General features: G+C 58.3%; 2 protein-coding genes across 4 annotated transcripts; both read right to left on the bottom strand.

Annotated features, from left to right (window-relative positions):
- Positions 1-1147: 1147 nt before the first annotated feature.
- ANKRD63 (ankyrin repeat domain 63) lies at positions 1148-2293 on the bottom strand. The gene has a single exon (XM_069461635.1). It carries the CDS (start codon positions 2291-2293, stop codon positions 1148-1150), a length of 1146 nt encoding a protein of 381 aa, XP_069317736.1.
- Positions 2294-7382: 5089 nt separating this feature from the next.
- Positions 7383-26597, bottom strand: PLCB2 (phospholipase C beta 2). Of its 3 annotated transcripts, none has more exons than XM_069461610.1 (32): positions 26260-26343; positions 22973-23050; positions 22286-22354; positions 21497-21637; positions 21278-21357; positions 21139-21192; positions 20958-21033; positions 18522-18622; positions 18188-18354; positions 17952-18098; positions 17607-17764; positions 17281-17363; positions 16934-17018; positions 16241-16403; positions 16041-16150; positions 15817-15913; positions 14728-14812; positions 14464-14588; positions 13802-13956; positions 13112-13276; positions 12442-12541; positions 11846-11950; positions 11598-11692; positions 11381-11456; positions 11087-11137; positions 10736-10967; positions 10476-10644; positions 10312-10388; positions 10125-10220; positions 9540-9597; positions 8800-8886; positions 7434-8463 (listed from the first exon to the last, which is right to left on the bottom strand). In XM_069461610.1, the coding sequence occupies exons 1-32, from the start codon at positions 26341-26343 to the stop codon at positions 8254-8256; spliced, it is 3579 nt and encodes a 1192-aa protein (XP_069317711.1). In that variant the 3' UTR covers positions 7434-8253. The 3 variants fall into 3 exon arrangements, with proteins under 3 accessions (XP_069317729.1, XP_069317711.1, XP_069317721.1); XM_069461620.1 differs by having other exon boundaries at positions 16253-16403; XM_069461628.1 differs by lacking the exon at positions 11087-11137 and having other exon boundaries at positions 7383-8463; positions 26260-26597.
- Positions 26598-26969: the final 372 nt, after the last annotated feature.

Here is a 26969-nt window from a genome sequence, read left to right as displayed (position 1 = left end):
GCGCGCCGCCGTTTAACGTCGCAAACATTCAGTCAATTATCCCCCTCGCGGAGCTTCTATTTAAAGAGATATTGTCAGGTTCTTAAGCCTCGGATCAGACCCGCTGCTTTCTGCTTCATATACAAAGGCTCCAAACACGAGTTCTTTGAGGATTGGAAGAAATACAATTAAGCAAAGCCTTCGCAACCGTTCCACCCCGCGGGAGCGCCCACGTGCGGGACCCGGCAGCTGGGAGGCGTGGGGGCGGGGAAGTACTAAGTCCTTTCCATTTCGGGCATCTGACAGCGAGTGGAAATAAGGCTGGGACCCGAGGGGAGAGGCGCTGAACCTCAAAGATGGAATTCAAATGCATCCGAGCTGAGAAGCAGGCTGACTTAGGAGCCGGAGTGGGGCTGGGTAGGGGTTATGTGGAGCAGTGACCCCACATTATCAATGAAGTCAAATCCTGCGTCTGAGAGCCAGAGGGAGCTCAAGCTACCCACAAGCTGGCTCAAGGGACAAATGGCGTTGAACACCAGGGGCTCTGCCACCCCCAAAATATGCTTTCATTGTCTTGAGGCAGGAGTTTCTACCCCAGAAAAACGGCCAGATTTCTTTCTAATCAGCCCTCCCGTCCAGAAAGGCTCTGGGGCCCCTCCTGGTCTTCTCCTTCTCCAACGCATAGGGGAAAAGGAGACTTTGGTAGTTCGTGGCATTATCGTCAGCATCACTAGGCAGAGGGAGGGAGCCTGAGCCTTTGTTCTCCAAGGTTGACTCCTCTGCCTGCCTGGCTGCCAGGGTGTTGGGAAACCCAGCAAGGGGAAGGGGGACTGGGCAGGAGCTGGCAGGAACCTAGGCAGACCCAGGACTGAGCCTAGGGCTGGGGGAGGGAGGATCCACCTTCCTGGCTGGTGGCAGCCTATGGAACCTGTCTTCCACACTTCACCTTCCAGCGACGGGAAAGGCTGGGAATACCAACGAGCACAAAAAAAGACATAAGATGAGGGTCCCTTTCTCATTTCTGGTGGAGGTCTTGCTTTGGCAGCGGGACAGGTTCTGAGATGGGGGAAGGGCTACTGTCAGAAAGTGAGGGACCTAGAAGAAAGGGAGAAATTCCAGTAGAGCAGAGACAGGCGGGTGGGGGAAGAGAGGCTCGGCCTCGCGCTGTTTACCGCTGAGCGTGCAGCACCACAGCATCCGTGCCCGCCTGCCAAGGCTTTGGCCCAGGCACCGAGAGAGGCAGAGCGTTGGCCTCTAACTCCGGGCCACTCTCAGGCCCTGGCGCCTCCCCGACCAGGCTGGGGATGTCTGGGGCTGTGGAGCGTCGGCGCAAACCCAGGCGGCCAGAGCCAGGGCCGCCCTCCGGGTGGGGGCTAAGGCCAATGGGGGCTTGCACTAGGGTTGGAGGCGCTCCCTCCAGCACCTCCTGTGAGCGCCACCGCCCAGTCCCTGACTGGGGCGAGTTTGGTAGGGCCATCAGGGCCCCCGCCCGTAGACGGGCAGCCTCCTCCTCGGTCACCGTACCCAGGGCCAGGCTCATGCTCCGGCCCAACTCGGGCCGCTCGCTGCCCTGCGCCCGGTGCCGGCCCGAACTCTTGACCGTTGAGCCAGCCTCGCCTCCGTGGCCATGGCCGCCCGCCGCTCGCGCAAAGCGCGCCAGCAGAGGCCGCGGTAGGCGGCGGGGGCTGGGTCGTCGACGCTCGGGGCTGGGTTCGGGGGCCGGGCGTCCGGGGGGGCTGTCGGAGTTGGAGCCTCGGGCCGCGGCGGCGGCGGCGGCGCGACCCCAGGGCCCAGTGAGGGCCTGCACACAAGTCCCATGGCCACGGGCAGCGGCCAGCTGCAACGCCGTAAGGCCCGCACGGTTGGTGCGGTCGAGGCGCAGGCCGAGGCGGCGGAAGGAGCGCACCAAGAACTCGAGCACCGCCCCGTGGCCGCACGCCGCCGCCCACATCACCGGGCTGTTGCCAGCCGAGTCGGTCGCCTCGGGGTCGCCGCTGAACTGCACCAGCAGCTGCACAGCGTCCAGGTGGCCTCGCTCGCACGCCAGGCTGAGTGCGGTGCGGCCGCGCTCGTCCCGCAGGTTCACGGCTGCACCCTGCTCGAGCAGCAATCGCACGAAGCGCGCGCGCAGCGCGGGGTCCGGCAGCCCCACGGCCACCATGAGCAGCGTGCGGCCCTGCTCAGCACGGCAGTCGATGATGCTGCGGTCCAGCGCGTCCAGCACGAAGCGGGCCAAGTGCACTTTGCCCGCCTGCATGGCCTCCAGGAAGGTGCGCGTACCCGCTCGGGGGCACAGGTCCTTGGGCTTGAGCATGGCCCCGGCCGCCACAGCCGGGCGGCCCGGCAGCTCCGCACGGGGGCGCCCCTGTTCTCGCGTCCCGCGGGGCCCAGGCCTCCGCCCGCGCTCTAGTGCCGCTCCCTCCGCGCGTGGGCGGCGGCCGAGGGTCCGGAGATTCCCACTCGAGTTGCACCCGCGGTTCCGGCTGCCCAGCCGCTCCTCGCCCGCACGCCTGGCGTCTTGCTGCGTCTTCCCCGGGCCTCCCGCCTGAAGGTGTTGATTGCTAGCTACTCTGGGCTCCGCTCCTGGCCCGCCACGAGATGACAGGAGCCGAAGCTGCGCCCCCTTCTGAGTCTCCCGCTGCTTTCCCCGTGTCCGGCGCCCTCAGTCCCTCGTGGTTTGGAGCCGTGCCACTCACCCGCACCCCGGGCAGCCCCCGCTCCCCTGCTGAGACGGTGGCGCCCGCCGTGCACGCCTGCCTCCAGCCCTGGCGGGGCGCGCCGCTCCTCAAGCTACTGGCGCCGTTCCTCCGCCTCCTCTCCTCTCGCGGGGGCCGGGCCACGCCGGGGCGCTAGCTCCTCACTTGGGGGACTCAGCGACGCGGGAGCCGCCGCCACTTAGGTACCTGGCTTTATAGCCTCGGGGGTCTCCATGGCAGTGGCTGCCCTGGAAGCCGGCTGCGCCGTCAGGGCAGAGACGGACAGGGCGGCGGAGACCGCCCCTGACCCCCACTCCTTCGTGGGCCACGAAGTCGGGGAGCGGCTCCTCCTCCGCGCTCCCCTGGGAATGCGGCGGCGGTTGCGGGGCGGGGGCGGGGGCTGCTCGCCGGGGGCCACAAGCACCCAACCGGGCCAATCCCAAAGTCGCAGTCTTCTCTCCCCGCCCTCCGCCCCCACTCGAGTCGGTGCCCTGGGCTCCTTAGAAACTGGCGGGATCTCGGGCTCGTCGGGGAAGACTAAGAACTGCCCGGTGTGGCCCAGAGTGAAAAGAAACGGGACTCCCTGAGGGCAGAACTGGACCATGCGACCTGGGGTGGCAGAGAAAGACGGAAGAGGAGTAACTTGGGGGAAGCGGGCACATGTGCTGCAGGTTGTGGGGGGCGCTCAGTCTGGCTGGGAACTGCCACTCGAAGTGCAGCGAATCACGCACTCACACACGATTGTTCCTCCCGCACACGCTCACTCCGAGCGGTGGGGGGTAGTGGGGGTGGCGAGCACGCTCTGCATCTCAGACGTCTCCAACCCCGACCACGCGCCCGCGTGCCAGCCCCCGGCGGCTGCGTAGCGGGCGGAGCGTACACTGCGCGGCTGCCCCAACTCGGAGCGGGCTGCTTAGCACCTGGGCATGCTGCAGGCCCGTTAGCAGCTACTCTGCGCCGGCTCCCCGCTACTCCAGGACTGGCCACCACCTAGGAAAGAGCGAGGGACCCACTCAAGACTCCCCCCCGCCCCGACCTACGGTCCCTGTCTCTGTCTCTGTCTTGAGCACAAGCCCCCTGGGGCCACAGGGCTCTGGCTGTGGCTACTAGCTGATCTGTAAAGAGAGAAGAGCACAAATTCCATTTTCCACTAGATGCGTGGAAAAACCACCGCATCTCCTCTCCCTCCCACCAGCACCCACCTCGGTCCTGGGAAGGGGGGGGCACAGAGACCTAGGTTGAGGGGAATTAGGGCACCTCAGAACTTGGGGAGTGGGGAGAGGTGAGTAGGGTTGGAATGGATATTTGTAACGTAAGGAGTGAACTAGGTATCAACTACATACTTTACTGAGACTTCATGAGCTGGGCATTGTGTTCCTGGCAGTGGGAAATACCGCGGCAGAAGCTCGGTTCCGGTTAGAAGAGACTTTGTCTTGTAATGGAGAAGATCAGACTGAGACATAAAAAGTGGAGGATGTCATCTGAGGGTTGACTACATCTGCTAAATATGATACCAAGACTGTCCCTGGAGGAAAAGAGTTGGGCAACGGAGAAGGCTCTGGGGTCTTCTGAAAACAGGACTTCGGAGTTGGTCCTTCAAGGATGTGTGGGATCTGGCTGCTAAGAAATGAGGAAGACAATTCCATACAGAGAGTTATGGAGGCAAAGGCATGGAAGCAGGAAAAACAACTTTAGGGGACAGTGTTGAGGGCTGCTTTAAGGGGTCCTTTCCTATAAGAGACAGGAAATTAAGAGAAGAATGAAGATGTCCTCAGCCTGGGCAGGGCAATGATAAGATGCTTTGCAGTAGGAGATGCTGGGGCAAGGTATGGGGCGAGGAGACCATTTGCTGCTGGGAGGGGAAATAGTGGGCTCAGATGGGTGTGACAAAGTGGGCTCATGGCCCTGCACCCTGAGCCTCTCACCTCTCTCTAGCTCCCACCTCCAGGGATGCCCACCTTGGATTTGGCACCCAGGTCATAGAGCAGAGGCTCCCACTCCCATCTGTCATGTGGGGAGCATGGAATGTATACCTGCACACACTGTGAAGCCCCCCTTTTTTGCATTTTTTAAGCTCTTGGTTAGGGCTCTGCCACTTTTCTTTCACGGTGTCATAGAAAGGGCACAGTATTTGACATCAGAGGTTAAGTCCCAGCTTGAAGGCATTTACTAGCAGTGTGGCTCCAAGCCTGCGTATTCTCATCTGCAAAATGGGGCTGATACATCCCAGCCCTGCCTGCTTCACTCCGGATGGAGTGAGAGAGTGTCAGGGAAAGAGCTGCATAGTTATTTAGAGTGCAGCCCTCACTGCTCCGCCCCCAGACGGGGCCCCTCCTGGGGTGGCCCCCAGGAGTGGGTAGAGCCTTCCTACCCCCAATGAGAAGGCAGGAGTGCTCTCCCTCTTTATTCAGATAGCAGAAGAAAAGCTTCTCTTCCTTTTATGACTCAATTTCCCTTTTCTGCAGCACGAGGAAAATTGCTTTCTTCCCTTCTCTCTGTTGCCAGGGTCAAGGGAGGGAGTACCCCTGGAATCTATGTGTGGCAGGCCAGCCTGCTGAGCCAGGCTGTGCACCCCCAGGTGGAGAGCAGGAGCAGAAACCCAGAATGGCCGCCCCCTTGGTCCTGAAGAGCCATGCCTCCTCCTCCTCAAGCCTCCCTGAGACAACTCCACTTCATTTATGTCCCTGTTCCCTGTGGTGGATTGAGACAGTTCAGGGAAGAAGACGAGTCAGGGCAGAGAGCACTGTACTGGGTGCAGCTGGTTCCATTCGCCCCAGCTGGCATCACCAACCTAGCCATGGCTGTGGCAGGATGGGGGTGGGGGTGCCAGACCTCAGGCCCGGGAGCCTGTGCTCTGACTTCCTTATGGGCTCAGTATGTTATGAACAGAAAAGAAACAGCAAAGCTGAGACTTTGCTGCAGAGCACAGAGGCAACAACAGCCGGAATTAGAAGCTGTCGCTTAGGGAGCTGAAGGCTGACAGGAGATGAAACCGAGGCAGGCAGGGGGCAGGCAGGCTCTCCACACTCCCCCTCCCCTCCCACCTGCTGAGCCTGTTCCCCAGCAGGCCCTAGGCTGGCAAAAGGGCTTCCTCCCAGAGGCACTTCAGTGTGGTCTGTCACTTTGTCTGCCACTGCCTCCCCCCTGGGGCTCCCTTCCTCAAGTGTCACCAGCCCCCTCACCATGTCACGTTGCACCAGCTCAGCAGGGTTGGGCCCGGTGGCACGTGTCTGGGAGATCCAGAGGGCTGCTGGGGGGGTGCAGGGGGCGGGGTGAGTCAGCAGGGGACTCGTGTCTGAGTCAGCAATAGGATTGGGAAAGGGTTAGGGACCCTTCTCCTTGTGCAAAAGGTGAAGCTGAGGCATGATGAGTGGAAAGGGAACCTTGCCCCAGTCCCACAGATACATAGCAGGGACGGGACCCAGGTGCCCTTCACCTGCCCCAGTGCCCCGAGGGAAGGCATCAACTCTTCCTCTGCACATCCCCTGCAGCCAGAGATTATTCCTCTCCAGGGCCCAGAGATGGCATTTGCCCAGGAGACACTTTGTCCTTTTTTCAGAGAACAGAAAGCAGGGAGATGAGTATTCAGGCCTGGCCACATGGGAAGCCCCCTACCTGCTGTGCTGGGGCCTCTCCAGGGGCAGCATTGCATCACCTTCCCCATTTCTGGGCTGTCCGGCTCCAGATGAGGGGCATAGAGTCTGCCCAGCCTGGCCCAGAGGCCAGGGAAAGGCAGCTCCTCCTCAAGAGCTGGGGGCTGCCCAGTGGGCTCCATTTGGTCTGGCCCAGGCTTATGCCCACTGCCTGGGCCAGTCAGTTCCTCTAGGCATGGATCCTCATCCTTTCACAGCTCTACCCCCTGCGGTGAAAGGACAGGTAAAGGAGGAGTGGCTGAGTGCCTGCCTGGAAGGTTGAAGACAGGTCAGTGCCCGGGGTGTTGGTGTCTCCCCCGGCTGTATCCAGTCTGTAATGGGGCGGCGGGGCAGGCTGCTCAGTGCCGGGCCGCAGTCTTGTGAATGAGCAGGCCCCCTTGCCTCACCCTGCAGCCAAGACCTGGTAGGATCCCAAACGGCAGACCCCGCCAAGGGATGAGGACATGTTTATTTTCCAAAGGCACAGGTGCTCACAGCTAATGGTATTTGCTATAACTCCAAAAAGAAAACAACCTCTTCCCAGAATCAACCCCCACTCTGCCTCTCCCAAGCCAGTGACTGTGCCCACTTGGGATTTGGGATTATGCCATAGGTACAGTGAGTGGAGGCTTCCCACAAGCGCCTCCACAGCAAGTTTTGGGGCCGACCATAGCTGCCACAGGGGCCCAAGCATCTGATTGCTATAAGCCTTCCCTAAAAAGGGGTCCAAGTGGCCTAGAGGTTTGGGACTCCCCAAGAGGGTGAGGGGCACCTTTGCCCTAAGCTCTTCTGTTCCAGCCTTGAGGGTGGAGACAAGGAAAGGCCACATTTGTGTGGGGGTAAAGAGGAGGTGACATCATTTTCCAGTGGTTGTGGCATCAGAGCCAGCAGAAGAAGTAAATCCTCTTCAAGCCCAGAGGCAGGGCCATTTCACTGAGCTTTGGAAGGGACCTCACCCTGGGGTCAGCTCCCAAGGGTTTTTTTTCCCTAGCCCATTTTAGTTCAGGGGCACTCCACTCCCCTGTCCACCCCCATTTCCTAGCTGTAGAACAGAGGCCAGACTTAGGCAGGAAATACTGGAATAGGGTTCTTTAATAGGAATAGGAAGGAGAAAAATAAATAAAACTCACTAATTCAGGAGAGAAAATGATGCTGACCTTGTCGGGCAGCCTGAGTGGGGTGCATGCTAGGAAGTGCCTGCCACCAGGCCCAGGGGTGATGCCAGGTTCAGGGTGGGAGAGTGCCTGAGAGGCCACCGCCCCACATGACTCAGCAGCCCAGGGCCAGTCAGCTGAGGCAGCTTTTCCATGTCAACCTCCCATCCCCAACAGGCAGAAGGTGAGGGAAGGGACCTCAGCCAGAGACCCTGGGAAAGGCCATCCCAGGGAGCTTCGAGGTAGTGCCAGACTCTGCCTCAAGGAGCTGACAGCGAGGCCTGAGGTGGGTACTGGAAGCCCAGTTGAGCTGCCCACACTGAGGCAAGAGGGTTTGGGGTTTGGTCCCACTTGAACCACAAGTACTAGAGTGAAGGTTCCAGGTGGGTAGGTCCAAACCTCCAGGTGAGGAGACTGAGCTCAGAGTGGGGTAGCACTAGTTGCACACTAGGAAAGGTAGAGTAGGGCCAGGATCCCATTTCCGGCTTCCCAATCCATATTCTTTTGCCCTCAACAAATATAAGACACTTATCCAGAGATCAGGGAGACGGATGGGAAGCAGAAAGTCAGCTTGGAGAAGACTTCTAGGCCCACATAGGTCCTTGCCCTAATGGTACCAGCCTCCTGCCTCCTCCTCTGTGCTGGCTGTTGAGGAGGGGGCTGCAGCATCCACGGGAGCCCCGGCCTCCCATAGTCTCAGAGTGCTGGGGCTCTGTTCTCCTGGGGGGATAGAGTCACATCCCAGAGAAGGGTCTGAACATCCTTGCTAAATGTCCCAGTGGGGTGGTGGCATCAGAGGCGGCTGTCCTGGACGTTGGCCTTTGCTGTGAGTGGGTGCTGCTCACACAGCTCCCCAGAGGCCTTGCAGGCCCTCTCAGGCTTGTCCTCGGCCTCGGCCTCGGAGGGGAAGCAGGTCCTGAGGCAGGCCCTCACCGACTCCTTCACCTCGGCCTCCAGGCCCTTCATCCTGGCCTCGTACTCTGCCAGCGCCTCCTGCTGGAACTGCGGGGACAGCAAGGACCATGCTGAGGAGGAGCCCCCCCCCCCTCCCTGGGCAGTGGGACAAAGAGCAGCCCAGGCTCCTTGTTCAGAGCTTCCAGGAGACTGGGGTGGGAGGGAGGGGGTGGTGGAGCCCATCAGCGAGTCTCACAGGAGAGGAGACGCCAACCAAGCAGAGAGATCTGCGCAGCTGCCTCACTGCAGGATGCCTTGGGACCCACTGGGGAGGATGATGTCCCCCTTCCCCTGACCTCCTGACTGGCAGCTCCCTGGAGCAGGGGCCCTTCGCAGCCTGGAGCCTGTCCAGCTCTCCTGGGGGCTAGGGCAGCGGGCTGTTACCTGCTTTTCCATCTCCCGGATCTGTTCTAGGCAGGCCACCTGCTTCTCCTCCAGCTTCTCTTGGTGCCGCTCCAGGTTCTCCGTCATCTGGGCAGGAGCGAGAGGCAGGGAGTCAGGACGGCAGGACAGGCAGCCTATGCTAGAATCCAGCTGGAATCCTGGCTAACCCCCTGTGAGACTTTGGACAAATTCCTTAACCTTTGGGCAGTCTTTTTAATTTGTAAAATGAGGACAGCATTCCCTGTCTGTCTGGATTGTAAAGGATTGTATGAGATGGTTTGTGTGAAGCTGCTGGCGTAGTGCCTAGCACAAGGGCAGGCCTCAGTAGATGGCAGCCCTGTTACTGTGGTTAGTAACCCTAGGGGAGCTTTGGGTCCATTCTCAGCACATCCTTCCTTCCTCTTGCAACTCCTTGGCACCTCAGGAAGCCCTTCTCACTCGCTCTTCACTCACCCCCTCCAGCCCCATCCTGCCCTAGCCAGCTAGCCCGCGTTGTTCCCAGGCAGGGGAGCTGGCCAGAGAAAGACCTTCAGGCTGGTACCTCAGCCTCCACACCCAGGCCAGAACCCGGGGATGCCCCCTCCCACCCCTAGCTGCATGGACAGCCCTGGACAATACATCTCCTAAGAGCAAAGTAAGTGCCTGGGGCCACCCCTTTCCACCGCTGGACGGAGAGAGAGGGGAGGAAGAGAGAGCGAGAGAATACGAATGTGTGTGTGAAGGACACAGCCCTTACACACCTGCTTGATGACCTGCACCACTTCCTGGATGTGGGAGTTGTTAATCTCTCTCTTCAACCTGTTGGTGTAATTGGAGTTTTAGAAAGGGCAAGAGGCCCCTGGGGAGAGTTGAGTGAGCTGAAGTCTCCTCGGGGTGTAGGCAAATGAGAAATCCATCATAGGGACAGGAACCAGCCAGAAGGGAAAGTATAGGGACCCAAAGAGGATGTAGGGGGCCACTGGCAGCCCTGGGGCCTTCTGAGGGAACAGCTTCCTCAGTGAAACACACTGTCCTTCAAGGCGTCCTTGGGAAGCACAGGCAGGAAGCAGAGCCACCTGAGTGGCAGGCTGTCATCCCAGGGCTTCAGTTCCCTCTTTGCAGGCCTGATTTCCCTCCAGTGCACCCCTCTGTCTAAGCAGTGTTGGCATCTGTGTTTTGCCTAAGGAGGATACTCTCTGATCAGAGATGACAGAGGTGGGATCAACTTTTTCAAGAGCCAGGGGAGAGGCACATCTTTGGGAAGCAAGTCAGGATGCACTTGCACGGAGACCCCTTTCCACCTGGGGTGGGTCTGCCCAGCTCTGGGCCTCTCCTCCAGGGCTCACCTCTCCTGGGCCATCTTGTCTGTGGTGACTTTGGTCATGGCCTGGATCCGCTCCAGTCTCTTGGCCTCCAGCTTTTTCTTCATCTCCTTAGTGTCCCTGCAGAGTGACAGACAAGAGGCTGATGTTTTGTGGGGCCCAAGCCCTTGCTGGGAGGCGAGAGTCAGGTGTGGGAAGGAGGCATTCTTACATCTCCGAGGCCTCCTTGAGGGACTTCAGTTCTGCGGCCTGTTTCTCGGTGGCCAGCGCCATCATCTTAGCCATTTGCTGCGGGGAGAGGAAGGAAGGACTTGGGGAGAAGCCCCATGTGGCGCAGAGGGGGTGGGCTTGGTTGGGTCATCGCCCGACTGGCACCTCCGCCGCGTGCTGCTCCTTGCGCTTCAGGATGCTCTCGTACTGCTCCTCGCCCTGCCGCAGCAGCTCCAGCTCCAGCTTGTCCCTCAGCTCCCGCACGCGCGCGTCCGCGCCCTCGGGGCCCTCTGCCAGCGGCGCTGCCCCTGCGCTCTCCTCGCCGGGCAGAGTTCTGCGGAGGCCACGTGGCGACAGGCCCTGAGCCCTCGGCGCCCGCCGCCCGCGCGCCGCGAAGGGCAGGCCGCCGCCGCCGTGGCCTTTACCTCTTCTTGCGGGAGCCCTTGCCGGGGCCGAGCTTGCGGTATCCGCCGCAGCCGCCGCCCCCGGTGCCCAGGGGCCCGAGCTCCGCCAGCTGCGCTGCGCCCCGCTGCAGCAGCTCCTCCCAACGCCGCGCGCCGCGCCGCTCCAGCTCCCGCAGCTCCTTCTCGTGCCGCCGCTGCAGCTTCACGACGCCCTTCTGCTCCCGGAGTTCCTCCAGGCTGGCCGTCCTCGGCTCTGCGGACGCCTGGGTGAGGCGCCTCGCCGCCCGGGCCGCCTCGCCTGCCTAGCCCGCCAGGAGCCCCAGGACCTCCCCAGGCTCGTCCCCAAGATCCCTGGGGTTCAGCAGGCCTTACCCGCGACTTCTTTCGTGGCCTCCTCCCTGGCTCTGGCCCCAGCAGCGGGGGCTGCAAAAGCCACAGGATGGGCTGGCAGGTGCCTGGGGCCCCTTGACTTAGTTCGCTCCTCTACCCCCTCCCGCCGGTCCGCCCCCTACCCCCCCCCCCCCCCCCGTCCCCTGGGAGTCACAGTACAGCCCCCTGCAGCCCTTTCCAGCACCCAGGTTTCAGACACAGCCCATTCCTGTGCCTGCGGGTGCAGCCGAGAACGTGGAGGCCCTTCCAGTAGGTGGGGGACCGCGGAGTGCATACCTGCTGACCCATTGCTTCTTGGGGCCGATGCCGCATTGGTCTGGCTGGCAAGTGGACTCCCGAGTGCGAAGGGCTTCTGTGTAGGGAGAGCAGGTTAGGAAGTAGATCTGAGGACCCCTCTCTCCCTGGGCCCTGAAACTCTGCTCCCTGCCCCCTCCTCCCACAGAGAGGCCAAAGCTCCTGGAAGCCCCTGGCAGTAGCCCCGGGAAACACAGACCTCAGGCGGACCTCCCATGGCCTCCTTGAGCTTCACAGACTTCTTGTCATGGGCACTGAAGAACTTGATCGGGTTGGCGAGGGCCACGGTGAGATCTGGGTGCACAGGGCATTACCCGCCTGGTACGTATGGAGATGTACCTGGAAGTCTCCCCTGTCCTCACCCACTCCAGGATCCCCTGCCCTGCCCCACTCTGGAGGCTGGCTTGATGAGGGGGGATGGGGGAATGGACAGCCATGGGCTCTTACCTGCCCAGGTGTCAGGTACATAGTCCTTCATCTCCAGGAAGACGAAGAGCGCAGGCATAGTGAGGGGCATATTGCTCTCGCTGTGCAGGCACAGATGGTGGTACCCTGTTGGGCATGGTGGGGCAGACAGTGAGCCAGAGCCCACTGCCTTCCAGCACTGCACACAAACAGCCCACGGCTCAAGGGCCTGAGTCTGGCACTGCCCTATCCTGGCTGTGTGACTTTGGGCAGGTTACTTTAACTCTCTGAGACTTTCCTCCTTTGTGAAGTGGGGATTAGAGTGTCTACCTCATGTGAGGATTAAGTGAGAATGTTATAAGCTCTCAGCACGTTTTAAGTGCCCATAAGCATAAGCTACTTGGGAAACTGCCCCAGTAGTTTCAGAAAATTACATTCTGTTAGGTGGGCAGAGTTCTCACCTCTATTAGGTTCCTGGAGAGGTACTATTCCTGCCCTACTCCCTAGGGCTGAGGAATGAGGGTTTTAGGTAAGATCTCAGTGCCTTCCTGGAAGCTGCCCCCTGCTTTGGGCAGGCTCCTGATGCTGACTTTGGTTTTCAACCCCTAGGAAGGGCAAAGATGGACCCCTCTCCTTACCAGAATTTAGGGCATTAATGGGGATGATGCGATGTCCGAGAAACTTGTTGCCTTCCTCCATCACAGCCACCCTGAGGGAGGCCAGCTCAGGCATCAAGATCTGGGGAGAGTTTGGAACAGAACAGGCTGGGGAGGGGCAAGGGAGCCAAGCTGCCCCCCTCCCTGGCTCCAGAAGTCTTAGCATCAGTGTGAGAACATGGCGGGTGTTACCAGATTTGGTGAGGACAGACAGAGGGCACTCTCTAGGCCACACACATAGACATCCTCACAGCTCATGCCATGGCTGGTCTCACACTGGGGAGAAGGGCTGGATGTGCAGCCCAGAGCTGTGGGGACGGGGTGCAGGCTGCCCTTGGCAGCCTTGCCAACAGCCATCCAATGGAGACAAAAGACCCCCATGATCCCACGAGACCCTCAACTCAGGGCTGGCAGTTCACATTTCTGCCTCTAATCCTAACATGTACATGCATGCACACACACCCACGCACAAAACCAAGTGAACATTTGTAAACTTGGGTTTTGGACTCTTGAAACTCAGGAAGGCACAGGATGGGGAGTGGGGAGAGGAGAAGGAAGGTCAAGGAGCTACCTTTATTTACTTCCTCTTATCTGTAAGTAGAGACCAAGAACTAGGGACAGACTCCAGCCCCTGCCCTGCCCTAGCCCCCACCTTCTCGAAGACAAAGGGCTCCTCCTTCCAGACAGGATTGATAGAGTTGGTACTGGGTGACAGCTTGGTACGATAGCGCCTCTTGGGGTCCCCAGGAAGGCCAAACAGCTCCACTTCCACGTAGGTGCGCACACTGCGTTCTGACAGGAACTGCCCAGAGATCACCTGAGGTGGGTCATGGGAGCCAGCATCAGATCCCCACCCAGGCTCTTCCCTAAGCACCAGGGGCCGCTGGCTCCCTACAGCTGAAGCATCCATTATTGGCTGTTGTGAAGAAGCCCATTCAGCTCTGGCCACCGAGTAGGGTCTGTGTGGCTCAAGGATTACAGCTAAGCTCTGAGGACCAAGTGCTTCCAGCATGAAGGCTAGATGTGGGCCTCCCACCTCCGTCCCCAGCAAGGAGAGAACAATGCCCTCCCCCGGGCTGGGGCTCCTGCTGCCCACTCTGCCCACTCTTCCCCCTCCCCCACCCCAGCCTCAACCTTTCCCGCTGGTTTCCATGGGGACCAAGTGGCAGCCTCCAGTGCTGAGGAGGAGGCAGTTTCCAAGGCAACTTGCTACTGCACGAACTGGCTGGGGCTGAAGTTTTCAGGATATTAGAGGAAGGGTTGGGAGTGGAAAGGTGGGCTCTCATGCCATTCTCCTCAAGACCCCAGCCCTCCTGGCCACCTCTCTGCCCCAGGGCCTTGCCGTGATGGAAAGGGTGGTGGCTACCACCACGTCGATGCGGTCCACTGAGAAGGGATTGAACTGCTTGTCCGGCCGGCGCATGAACTCATGCTTGAGGAGGTAGCCACTCTGCCCATTGAACTCAAACAGCGCCATGTTCTGCTGCATGGGCAGGTCTGGAGGGACAAGGGTGCTAAGTGAGGAAGGCCTGGCCCTGGGTCTGTGGTCAGTTTCTGTTTCCTACATATTCCAGCCTTTCTTGTCTGGCGAATGGGGAAGTGGGGCAGACTGTGAAGGTCAGGGTTTCTCCTGTCCCAGCCTGGCTCCTTGGGCTGTCTCATCTTTCAGGAAGGGTCTGCAACCTGGAGTCAGTAAGGAGCAAAGCTACACCAGGCCGAAAGCTTGCAGTGGGAGTTGGGGCAGGTGGAGCAGGTGTTCCCACAGACACACTCAGGCAGAGCGGCCAGGACCTATGCCAGCACCTAGGCATCTTCACACACATGTTCTCTATGTGCAGTTATATAGGCATGAGCTAATGCATTTATAGCTGGGCATGCTCCCAGAGCCTAAACAAACATCGGAACACCCCCATCTGTTCTAAAGACCGCCCCCCCAGGGGTGGTGTAAAGGTGGGAGGGGCAGGAGCCAGGCGAAGATTCTTAGGGTCCTGGGAGTGCCCTCACCCATCGTCTGGAAGTTGAGGGCGACCATCTGGCATCCAGCATTCCAGAACATCTGGGGCATATAGTTGGAGGAGTCCATGCGGGTTCCCTTGGGGTAGATGCGGCTCATCTGGCGCTTGTTGTAGCTGCCCCTGAGTATAGGAGCCCAGCCGGAGGCTGCCTGCACCAGGAGGACCCAAACACCTACCCTGGGAGCCCTATCCCTGGCCTCCCCGCATCCCTCACCCCAGCCAGGGATCCTGGCTACTGAAGCCTCAAGGATACTCCACAAACTGCACTGAGGACTTGGAGAGCAGGTCATAAGCCTTGAGCTCTGTGAAGGAGGAGATGACATAACTCTGGTTCTTCTCTGTGTAGGGGAGAAAGCAGGGAGTGTCCCTGTCAGGCTGCCCTCTCCTTCAGCCCTGGCCTCCCCTGGGGGGCAGCTCCCGCCAGCATGGAGGTGCCTCCGACCCAGCATTTCCATGGAGGCCGGAGGGCTTAGGGGCCAAGGTCTGGAGGAAACATAAGGGGAACAGTGCCTGCTGGGGGTGAAGGGTACTCACAGTGGTCCTGGACAGTGAGGGCCACATGCCACGGATGGGCACAGAGGGTGTGGGGAACATGCTGGTCTGAGCCCAGGGGGTCAGCAATTGCTGTGCACACATACAGAGTATGAGTGCGTGCTGCAGTGTGCACAGGGAGTGAATCATGCAAGCAATGGCTGAACACATGTAAGGGGAGGGGCACACCAAGGGTAGTACTGCCATGGTTGTGCCCAGGCAGGGTGCAGGCTGTGGGTTCAGGGGTGAGGAGTCAAGGTTGCAGAGGTCCAGCTGTGCACAGGAGTGTACAGAAAAAGGGGACATGCACAGAGAGTGAGAGGAATGTACCATGCTTATGTCCAGGGAAGATAAAAGTAAATAGAAGGGTGTGCACAAAAGTGGAAGGGCACGAGGGGCATTGTGCAGAGGTGGCTTTCTCTGCCTTCTACCCGCTCCCAGGAAGTCTCATCTCCCAGGGCCCGGGCTTCTGGGCGTGGGCCTGCCCAAGGTGCAGTTCACCCCTGGGAGCCAGAAAACCTACAGGAGGCTACAGAAGACCTTGGGCCATTCTGGCTGAGGTGGCCTGTCAGTCACCGACATATTCCAGAGCATTCTGTTTGGTGCCAAGTTCCTCAGTACAGTGCTGGGAAACTGGGAGCCACTGCCACTTAAACAAGGCCTTTGCCTGACTCCTTGGCTGGGTATTTATAGACAGGGCCCCAGGTCCAAGGAAGGGGGAGATTCCCCTTCCTCTGGTCTCAGGACAACCTTCTGAATCTAGCCTAACCTCCACTCGCCACCAGCAGCAGCAGCACTCGTGCCAACTTACGGGCAGAGAACTCGAAGGAGATGAATTTCGTGGGCTGGATGTAATTGACCAGGCTGGACATCTCCTCATAAGCCATCGCCTCCAGGCCTGCAGTGCCCTAGAGAGGAGAGAGGAGGGAAGAAGTGGAGGGCAGTCCAGAGCCCAGGAACGCAGCCCCAGGCCCCCTACCCCGAGGGCCCTACAGAGGAGGATGGCACAAGGGCCTGGGGACTGTCCCCACACACCTCATCTGACTGCATCTTCTTTATCTCCTCTTCATCCAGGCTTCCTGACTCCTCCTCTTCCTCTTCCACCTCCTTCTCCTCCAGCTCAGGCCCTTCCTCACCAGCCCACACTGTGACACACAGCTCTGTTACACAGGCTCCCCGGCGGGGTCCTCGAGCCCTGCCCCTCTGCTCTTCCACCCAGTCCTCTCCTGACTCACCAGTGTCCTCGCCAGCAGCGGTGTTGGGAGAGCAGCTGCCCTCAGCCTCCCCGCCAGGCTCCTTGCTGGGGGATTCAGGGCCAGAAAACTGATTCTTCTTGTTCTTGATGAGGATCTTGCCCCTGAGATCCTGGGGGCTGGGCAGGGGGAGGCCTGGTTCCAGCTGCAGAGAGGGGAGAGGGTCAGCACCATCTCCTCACCTTCTCCGCACCATCTCCCCACCTTCGGGGTGTAGGCCAAACTCCTTAATACCAAGCGTGCTCCCTCTGCCCTCCACCTACTCTTCTCAACTCACCTCTCACTACTCTCCTCAGCCCCATTCTTGCCAAGATAAACCAGTTTATCCCTCAGGTTTCAGCTTAGCCATCACTTCCTCCAGGAAGACTTCCCTGATGACCCAAGACCAGACCAGAATCCCCACGTACTCCCATAACAACCACTAGGTTGTAATGGCCTGGTTACTTGTCTGTCTCCTCACTGGAGGGTAACAAACCTGAGGGTGGGCACTGTGTCTTTGTCACTAACATGCCCCAAGGCCCAACACAGTGCCTGACACATGGTAGGTGACAGGATCCCATCCCTACAATCCAACCAAGTGAACCCCAGCATCCTCTGGGGATATCCCCTTCCCTAACCTGGCCCCCACCTGCCCCAGGCCCCAGGCCCAAATGTCCCACAGTGAAGTCCACTCACTGGGAACTTTTCCAGGGGCTCTGTGAGCAGCATATCCCCAAAGATTGTCCGGCAGTACTCGGCCATCTTAGCCTGTTGGCGGGGTCTGCAGGGAGCAAAGGTGGGTGTGGTTCAGCAGCTCAGCCCCAACCTTCTTGTCCATCATTGCATGCCCTTGATGACCCCTATCAGGGGCCCAGAAGGTCAGGGAGGCAGGGACATAGGCAGCAGAATGTGGGGTCCCACAGAAATTGTGTTGAGAACTGGCTGACAGCTGGAGGGATGGGCTAGAGGCTGAAAGCAGGGTAGTTGCAGGCAGGAGACTGGGGGCTGGGTGCGATTGCAGCTGAATGGGCCTGGATACGCACGAGTCCACATGGTTTTCAAATGACAGGATGACAGGATAGGGAGAGGTCTTAAAGGCACTTTCTGCAATAGCCTCAATTGCTTCCTGGAGGAGAAAGGCACCCAGTGGGCAGAAGGTCAGCACTCCAGCTGCCCCCGCCATGGCACCTTCCCCACTCATATAACTGGATCACCACTGTTGGTCCCTGTGCCCTCTAGTCCCCACAATGGTCCAAGGCCTTCCAGCCATGCCTTCCCTCTAGCTTAAGTCCCCTCAACCCCAAAAGGCTTCTGGCCAAAGGCCCTTCCCTACTGCCACTGCCACCAGCCTGCACACCCCAAGTCTCACCTTGAAGAAGATGTCTGTGGTCATGGTGAAGCCGTGGGTGATAATGGGCTCCTCGTCTGGCGGCTTCCCCTTCCAGCAGTCTAGCTCCACACATCGGCAGCCAGACAGCAGCACCTGGCGGTACATCTCAGCCGAGGAAAGGCCCGAGAACTGGCCGGCTGGGCCAGAGGGTGGCAAGGGGCAGGGTGTCACCCAGGCAGTCCAGCTCCCCCACCCTACCCCACTCCATCATGGTCTGTGCTACAGCTAGGGTCAGCAGCATGTGGGCAACCCCTGCGGAGGACTCAGGGGACAGGAGCTGCCCCCATGGGAGCAGAGGTCAGCAATGAGCTTGCCAGGGCCCACCTGTCAGGTAGGTGTTGTGCGAGGAGTTGATGTAGTAATGATTGAGTGGCTGTGTCATGTCGTGGTGGAGCAGCAGCTTGTCCTGGGCCAGCACGCTGTTCTCTGGCCCACAGAGAAACCAGACCATGCCCTCAGGTGACAGCTGGCCTGGGGACAGGGGATAGCTGTCAGGGCTGCAGCCCAGCTGCTGGGGCACAACAGGACAGCGGCAGATGAGGCGCTCCCTTGGTCCTCACCCCTCTGTACGTTGATGCCACTGGGCTCATACTTGTCGATGAGGCCCTGCACCTGGTCAGGACGTGCTGGCGGGAACAGCAGGGAGTTAAGCCGTGAGTCCCGCTGTTTCTGGTTGATGAACTTGGTCAGGTGCTCCTTAGTCATGTAGGGTTTGGCCTTAGCATGGCTATAGGCCAGAGAGAGAAGCACAGGTCCATGTGCCTTGGGCCTGGAGGCTCAGACAACCCCCTTCTCCATGGGACCTCTTGATTCCCAGCATGGCGTGGAGGAGGAGGGGACTGCTGGCCACTACCCCTTCCCCATGCCCAGCCCAGCCCAGCCCAGGAAGCTCACTAGGAGGTGAAGATCTCATCTATTTCTGGCCGAGGACAGAGGCTCATGAGGAAGCTCTTGTAGACAGGTTCTGGGAAGTCCTCAGGATTGATGGCGTCATTCTGGGAGGATAGTCACCTTGTCACCCCTGCCCTTCCCTTCTCAGAGCACAGACTAGGCCCAGACCTGAGCAAGGGGACCTGGTCAGAAGAAGGGCTCGAGGCAGACAGAGGAGCATCAGAGACACCCCAAGCACCCACTTCTCCAGGCCCTGCTTGCTGAGCAGAGAGCATGCTGAGCTGGTTTGCCTTGACTCTGAAACTGGACAGTGGCTAGTCAGTTGGCTGAGGAAAGATTAGAAATAAGAAAGACCAGAATGAGGCGGAAATGGGGACGGAAGTAAGTGGTGCTGCTTACCAGGGCAGTGGGCAACCTTTTTTTTCCCCCCAAAGTGGAGGACAAGTTTTTAAAAAGAAGTAATTTGTATATAAACATACGCGCACCTGACAAGAGTCCCAAAATACAAGAAGCAAACACTGACAGAATTAAAGGGAGAAATAGACAATTCAACAATAATAATTGGAGACACCAAAAGCACAGGAGACAAAAAAAAAAATTAGACTTCATCAAAATTAAAAACTTTTGTGCGTCTGGGTGCGGTGGTTCACGTCTGTAATCCTAGCACTCTGGGAGGCCGTGGCGGGAGGATCGCTCAAGGTCAGGAGTTCAAGACCAGCCTGAACGAGAGTGAGACCCTGTCTCTACTAAAAATGGAAAGAAATTAGCTGGACAGCTAAAAATATATAGAAAAAATTAGCCGGGCATGGTGGCACATGCCTGCAGTACCAGCTACTCGGGAGGCTGAGGCAGAAGGATCGCTTGAGCCCAGGAGTTTGAGGTTGCTGTGAGCTAGGCTGATGCCACGGCACTCTAGCCCGGGCAACAGAGCGAGACTCTGTCTCAAAAAAAAAAAAAAAAAAAAAACTTTTGTGAAGGCCAGGCTTAGTGGCACAAAATCATGTATGTGAATGTTGACAGCCAAACGTGTGGAAAACCCAAATGTCCATCACCTGGTGGACAGATAAACAAAATGTGGTCTATCCACACTGGAAATGGAATATTATTTGGCAATAAAAAGGAATGAAGCACCAATTCATGCTACAACATGGATGAACCTTGAAAACATGATAAGTAAATAAAGCCTAACATCAAAGACCACATATTGTACGATTCCATTTACATGAAATGTCCAGAATAGGCAAGTCTATAGGAACAGAAGCAGAGATTAGTGGTATTCAGGGGTTCTGTGCGCTTGCATTTCCTCCCCAAAACCCACTAAATGTTTTCAGGGTCATGCTGGCAGACCAGTGTCACTCTTGGTTGGGAGCAGGGGATCTGAGCAAGAGACCCTGACTGGGTCTCCCCAAACCCACCCCTGTCTCCGCAGCTGCAGCTCCAAGCCAAGCTCTGGCAGTAGCCTCCACTGGGACGCAAGAAAAGCAGATATATAAGGAGGCTTTAGCCAGGGTGGGAGCCCAGGAAGCAAGAGGAGGAGGGCAGATGTGTATTGACAACAGGCAGGCAGTGCTGGCCGCAGGGCTTGCAGCAGGAGCCCATTCCTGTCCTCTCCCCAACCCCATGCTTGGATCGCCCGTGACTGACTCTGCACGGAGTCACCAGCTCTGCAGAGCTGGGACTGTGGGGGAAATGTTCCTCCTGGGATTCATGTGAGCAGGTGATCAACAAGGGTCTTAGTTTTATTTGTTTATAACTTCCAAATTCTTATCAGGAGAAAATACGCTATGGGGTGCAGGTTGAGACCTAAACAAGGGCATTGGCCAAGGGGGCATGGGCACAGGGCACTGAGGTCCACCCCCTTGGCCAAGTTTGAACCCTGAGGTCTCCTTTCTGTAATTCACCTCATGTGGTGATCTTGCTTACAACTTGTAATTAAAGATTAATTATTTACCTAAAAAGAAAGGCAAAATGTTTTTCTGTATTGAGCTGAAGTCTGCATCCTGGCACCTTCCACCCTTGGTTCCGTTCCTCTCCCCCATGCCCTGCAGAGCTAGTCCCTCCTGCAGCTTTCAGGTCCCTGCAGACTGCCTCCTCCCACCGCTGACCTTGTCTTTCTCCTCCAGGCTGAAAACACTCACGCCCAGCTTCCATGGCCAAGGGAGAATGGGACTGCACACCATGTCGCTGCCTGCCCGGGCCCCATCGCCACCCAGGGGTAGGGCATGCAGATGACCTGCCCTGAACCTAGCATCTCAGCCCTGTGCCCTGGAGCCATCTCTGTGCCTAGTATCCTAAGCAGTGGCTCTAGGGTTAGTTGGCTCTTCAGGCTGTTGACTGGGACAATGATGTCATCTCTGCTCCTGCCCGCCATTCCTGGCCAAGTTGCTTTCTGGTGGGAGTGAGAATACTAGGGGGGCCCGCAGGTGGGGAACCACTCACCTTGCCTTTTGGGAGGTGGCAGGCACTGAGAGCAGCTTCCACCCTCTTGCGGTCAGCAGGAAACATCTGGAAAAAACTGAAGGGGCAAAGAAAGGCAGCAGGCAAAGAGAGGAGCCAGGCCTGGAAAGGGAAGGCTTTGGGGGGCTGGGTGGCCTGTGGGCAGGGCGCTAGGGAGACTCACTTCTTCACGGGAATCTTGCCTTCAGGGCTGAGCTGCATCTTGAGCTTCACTAGGCTGAGGGAGGGGCAGAGAGCAGCCTGTCAGGGCCTGGGGTGGGCGCTGAGCCCCCAGGGCTGAGGCCAGACAGGAAGGCGCTTACATCTTGTCCAGGAAGGTGCTGCGGGGCGCGTTGGCCGTCAGCGGGTGCTTGGCCAGGGCCAGTACATCCTCAGCCCAAAACTGCAGGACCACAGAGCACAGCGGTCAGGCCCTAGAACACACGGGTGCCCCCAACCACTCCACAGCCCAGGCCCGTGTCTCTCAGCAAGTCCTGGCTCTCCCAGGTGCCAAGACCCAGGCCAGGTGATCCCTGGTGCACCTTGCCCACGTTCTCCTTGTAGGAGACGAAGTTGTGGAAGGTGAGGTCCACCATGTCGGGGCCGGATACCACTGTGAGTGTCTTCAGCAGGAAGGTGTTTTCAGGAAAGTCCATGTCGAAGACACCCCGGAGCTTCTGGCTCTGCAGCAAGTGGTGACGTGGTTAGAATGGGGGCTGTGCTCCATCCCCGCCCTGTGTGGCTCTCCCTGTCCCTGCCTCTCAGCCCTTGACCTATGGCCCATGGGGGCAGAATACCATCTCCATCCTAGGAACCACAGGCCTCAGCATCCTCCTGCCCCTGACTCCACAGCTGGGTGGGAAGGAGAGGCCCATAGGAAGAGATGAACCAAGGCAGCAGGGCCTGGGAGTCCCATGTCTTTTATTTGCCGCTTTTGTTTGAAGATGGAGTCTTAGCTCCTAGTCTCAGGGAATCCTGCCTCCTGCCAGTCCCTTCCTGCAATTTTCCTACCAACATTAAGCAAATATAGGCAAACCAGTCGGAGGGTGGAGTAGTAAGCCGCATCTCCCAGACAATCTGGGGTGCTGTAGGGGCAGGAGCTGGCCCCCCTCCCAGATCCTCACCTCTCCTCACTGTGCCCAGAGGCTCTGAAGCTGGGAGCCCAGCCAAGCCCAGGAGCAGCCACACCCCTTCCTTGACTCAGGGCTGCATCCCTGCTGCACAGCCCGGAAACCATTCCCCTTGCTCCAGAGATCGGGCTTCCCACCCCTCAGGGACTCTTGCCCTTGCCCCATGGAGATGGTGGCTGGGCTGCTCCCGGGCCCACCTACCTTGGGTATCTTGGCAAACTTTCCGAAGCGGGTGTCCCGGATGCTGGTGATGTCCAGAAACTCCATCTCCTAGAGGGGCTCCCGGTGAGAGCAAAGAAGACACGCAAGACAAAAAGTCCAGGTCAGAATGAAGAACAAGGAGAAGGAAGCTTCCACACCTGTTCAAATCTTAGCCTGCTGCCCTCTCTCGATGCCAAGACTACCTGGGACCACCTGGACCCCGACCCTCCCACAGACCAGGTAGGGGCCTCCTCCTTCCCCTCTGTCTGTTCCTGGCACAGGAGCTGTGGCAGTCTCTCCTCCACCACTCTGGGCCCTTGCCAGGTCCCCTTCCCCTCCTCTGCCCGGCTGCTTTTCCCTCCTTTCTCTGAGCCCTCACGTTAGCCCAGGGCCACAGGCTGAGCATCAGCCATCAGTGGCAGCTCTTTTTCCCTTCTCTCTGTGTCTCCCAAAGGGACGCTAAGGCTGGAGCATCTGGGCCCGAGGCAGATGTGGGTTGGAGTGACCGCATTCTCCCTCCTAGAGCAAACAGCCCTCCCTGCCCACGGGAGAGCCCCCAAGGCCACCCTTCCAGGTCATTCTTTACTCTCCAGCATCCCTGCCTCCACCCTGTGCCTCCAGGAGGCTGCCTGGCCTCACTGCATAGTGGGAGCTCAGTCAGGGCTATGGCAGGTAGGGCCTCCTCACCTTGCTCTGATACGTCCAGTATAAGTAATAGCCCTTGGGATCCACACGGAGAATAACGGGGGAGGCGACTGTCGTTTCCTGAAGAAAGAAGGAGTCTGTGTTCTGAGACCTCAGGCCAAGCTCCTGGCCCAGGTCAGGGGTTTCAGAGCCCATCATCTTCCTAAATAGTGTCCTTCCCAGGAATCTGAAGGCATTTCCCTTTGTTCTCTAGAGCTAAGTGCTGGGAGGCATACTGGATTGGGGCTGCCATTTCTGGGAGAGAAGAGGTTTCCCTCTAAGGCCCAAAGAGAGGTTCTCCTTGTAGACCCCAAACAAGGTCTTGGCCCCTACATTACCGTGGTCTCAAGGGTCAAGGCTCAGCAAAAGGGATAGAATGTCCCTGCTACCATCCAGGACAGCCCAAATTCCTGCACCTACATCCAAGGCCCCACAAAATCCAGCTGCAACCTAACTGCCTGCATGCCCCAGCCTCCTCTCCACGAACGCCCTCCCCTCCATGAACGCCTTCCACCCATGAAACTGTCCCATAAAAACACCAAGTGCCTTCCCACCTCCCACCTCCAAACCTGAGCACCCAAACCTCCTCTGCCTGTAACACTTTCAAGAACTAGCACAAGCCTCACCCCACCTCTTCTGAAAAGGCTTCCCTGAAATGTGCTGTAATAATCTGAGGTTGGGGGCTGGGTCACAGACCTAGAAGCCCGCCTAGGAAATCCCCAGGGGCTCATGGACTCCCAGGCAGCAAGTTGTGCTAGATTATGAGCTTGGTGTTTGCTGAATGAGCAAATGAATGGATGAACGAATGAACTCACCTTCTAAATTCCTGTTCCACTCACTCACAGAGCACATAGGCTACTTTTTATATTAATGGTCTTTGTATGTATATATAACAAGATTTTAAAATTAAAGCATCCAACAGGCATGATAGTTGCCACATGCTAAACCAGACCAAATGCAGCATTTACAAAAGTGATCAAAGAGTTGTTCTCAGATCAGGGGTGGTTAGAGTATGGGGGAAAGAGATTTTGTGAGGAAGCCAATTTTAGAGAAAGTTGTGTTGACAGCTACCTTCCCTCGCCAAGGGAGGCTTAGGGGTGCCTGATCCCTCACCTTGAGCCTAGTGAGGGGTTGCAACTCTACTTGGAGAGCTTTTGTGATCCTGCAGCTGTAGGACACAACAAACTGAGGCAAGACCCCTGCCCAGGAAACCATGTGGGCTACAGAAGGGCTGACTCTGCATGAGGCACAGCAGAGAGATGCTGGCACGTTGGGGGATCCTGCACCCCCAGAATGTGTTAGGACAGCAGATGCATGAGTGTTTGCTGGGGTCCGGAGTGGGCCTGTTGGAGAGAAAGGGGCAGAGAGTCTGAAGCCACAGGAAGCTGAAAGTGGTAACAAAGGCTGACGAAATTGTGAGTGACCACCCAAAATAGAGATGTCAGGGGACCTCGAGAAAGAGATCCTCAGTTTGTGGGGAGGTCTCCCAAGAATCCTCAAAAATATCCACCAGAAAAAGAATGAGCTTTGAGCTTCTGCTGGGCTCAGAGAGTATGAGCCAGCGTATGCTAGCACCATTCAAGAGAGAACCTTGTTACCCCGTCCCACCTCCCTCCCTGCAGCCTGGCCCCAGATGGGCCTTGAGGAGGAGCAGGGAGTCCCACGAGGGCCCTTCTAGAAGGCTAGCAGCCCACCTCAACCCATTCCTAGAAGGAGGAGGGTGGAAGATGTAACTCTAAATTAAGGTTGGAGTTTTTATTATAACCAGTTTCTGGAATAGGACTGGGTTTTCTGATTAACAGTGACCATTACACTATTACCCAAGAGTATAATGTCCTGTGGCTGCTGAGTTTCCTTCCATGGCCAGGAGGAGAGCTTCTCCCACCAAATATATTGTAAAGGGGCCGTGGGAGACTAAATAAAGTCAGGATTTTATTATATCCTATGCATTGTGCTTATTCAACATGGCACATACACCCATGTCATCTGCTAACCCGGCCAAATGTAGCCTGAAAGCAGAGCCCTGTCTCACAGGTGCATGTGCCTTGTGACAAGGCTTGGGACAGTCTTGTTCATGCAGGTCAGGATCCAGGGTACATGCAGTGCCTGACCTTAGGGAGAGGAAGGGAGCAGCCAGGTACACAGGTGCTGGCTTGGGGAGAATGCCACACGGCATGTCCCCAGCCCTGGTTACCCACTGCCCAGTCAGGTTACACACACTGCCCAGAGGAACAGAGAGAGGCTGCTTCAGTTTTCATTCTGAGCCACTTCCCCCATCCCACAGGCTCATGGGGCATGCTACCTCCATGCCACCACAGTGCCACATCAACCGCATCTCTCGTGGGAAGCAGGAAGCATCTCACCACAGGGCCCTTCCCATAGTCAGGGCAGCCAGATTCCTCAGCCTAGCCCAGCCCTGAAGGGCCTAGACCCAGGGGCCCTCATCCCACCGTAAGATGGCCAAGCCAGCCATGAGGGCCCACTCCTCCCCCACAAAGCCTTCATTTCTCTGAATCTCATGGGGGCAGCCCACAGCCTCCCCTCCCTGAAGGAGGGTCCCCACGCTGTTCTCCCCAGCCCAAGAGAACCCCTGAGCTGCAGCAACATTTTCAGGGTCCAGGAGGACCCGAGCATGGGCGCAGTCCCAGTTTAGGAAGGAGCAGACACAGTGGCGACAGGCACGCCGGGCGAAGCAGCGCCTTCCCCTTCCCCTGCAGACAGGCGGGCATCGGGGGGCAAGGCTGTGCCCAGCAAGGGGAAGTAGAAGTCGATTAATTCCTTCCCAGGCCCCTGGAAGCCAAAGCCTCCTGTTCTCACTTGGGTCCAGAGGCCTTTTGTGGCTGGCCCCACACAGCTCAGGGAGAGCAGGACTTCCCTGGGACAGGGACAGTGCTCAGTGGCAAGGGGTGAAGGAGTCAGGGCTGGGCACCCTGCCGGAGCACAAGCAGAATGCCCGTGGTAGGGGTGAGGGCCTGGCTCACCTCTCCCAGCCCTGCCTTAGCTCTGGGGGTGATTTCTGCCCATCAGCTTGAAGCCAGGAGTAACAGTCCCTGCTCTTCTTCCGGGGGTTGGGGCAGGACAGATCCAGACCCAGAGACCTACCTCCGGTGCACACTCGCAGCCCAGGCTTGTTTATCCAGGCAGTTGAGTCGGCTGCCTGGCCACACTATACAGGCGCCTGGGTCTTAGGAGACATAAACCAACCCTCCCAACCAGCAAAGCCCACTAGCAGCCTGGCCCCGTCACCCCGCGCCCCCGCCCCTAGCAGCCAAGGCCCCTGCCTCACTTACATCGTCCCATTTGATGAATCGCTCCCCTTGGCTCAGATAGGCCTTCACCTTGGGGGGCAGCAGGACAGGATTGAGAAGAGACATGGTGCCAAGTGTCCCTCCCTGGAGACGCTGGGCAGACACAGGGCAGGCAGGAGGAGGGAAGGAAGCAGGGTAGGAGGGGGAGCCAAGCTGTGCTCACATGGCACCCTCCCGAGCCGGTCCGGAAGTCTGGGTGCTCGCTCTTATAGCGCACCGGTGGCGACTGCAGGGCTGAGAGCTCCAGCCAGGGGCCCATCTGCCTTGTAAATCAGCCTCCTCCTGCCCTTCCTCCAGCGGGGGCTGTGGCCACTGCTCCTGCCCAGGGAGGCTGGGCTCCCCCTGGAAGCCGCCGCCCCCACCCTGTGCCTTAGCACTTCCTGCTCAAGGCTTCCTTCTCTATGCTGCTCAGAAACGAGGTGGTCATGAGGCCTGGTCACCTTGCAGCCAGGGCTTCTCTGTCCTATGGGTAGCCCCTGGTCAGAGCTGGCCTGGGGGGCTGGAGAACAATCTGGAGACCAGTTGGGGTATTATTGCCCAGGCCTGGACTGAGGGGCAGGTGCAAAGTGCTCAGTAGCGGAAGGGACCTCCACAGGGGTAGGGTACAGAACAGGGGGTCTGACCCCAGAGGCTGGGACCACGCTAGAGATGGGAGTTGGGAATGCAGACAGGCACAGCTGGGACTGAGTGTG

This window comes from Eulemur rufifrons, chromosome 2 (genome assembly GCF_041146395.1).
Source record: "Eulemur rufifrons isolate Redbay chromosome 2, OSU_ERuf_1, whole genome shotgun sequence".
Classification (NCBI taxonomy): Eukaryota; Metazoa; Chordata; class Mammalia; order Primates; family Lemuridae; genus Eulemur; species Eulemur rufifrons.
This window is presented reverse-complemented; position numbering and strand designations above follow the sequence as displayed.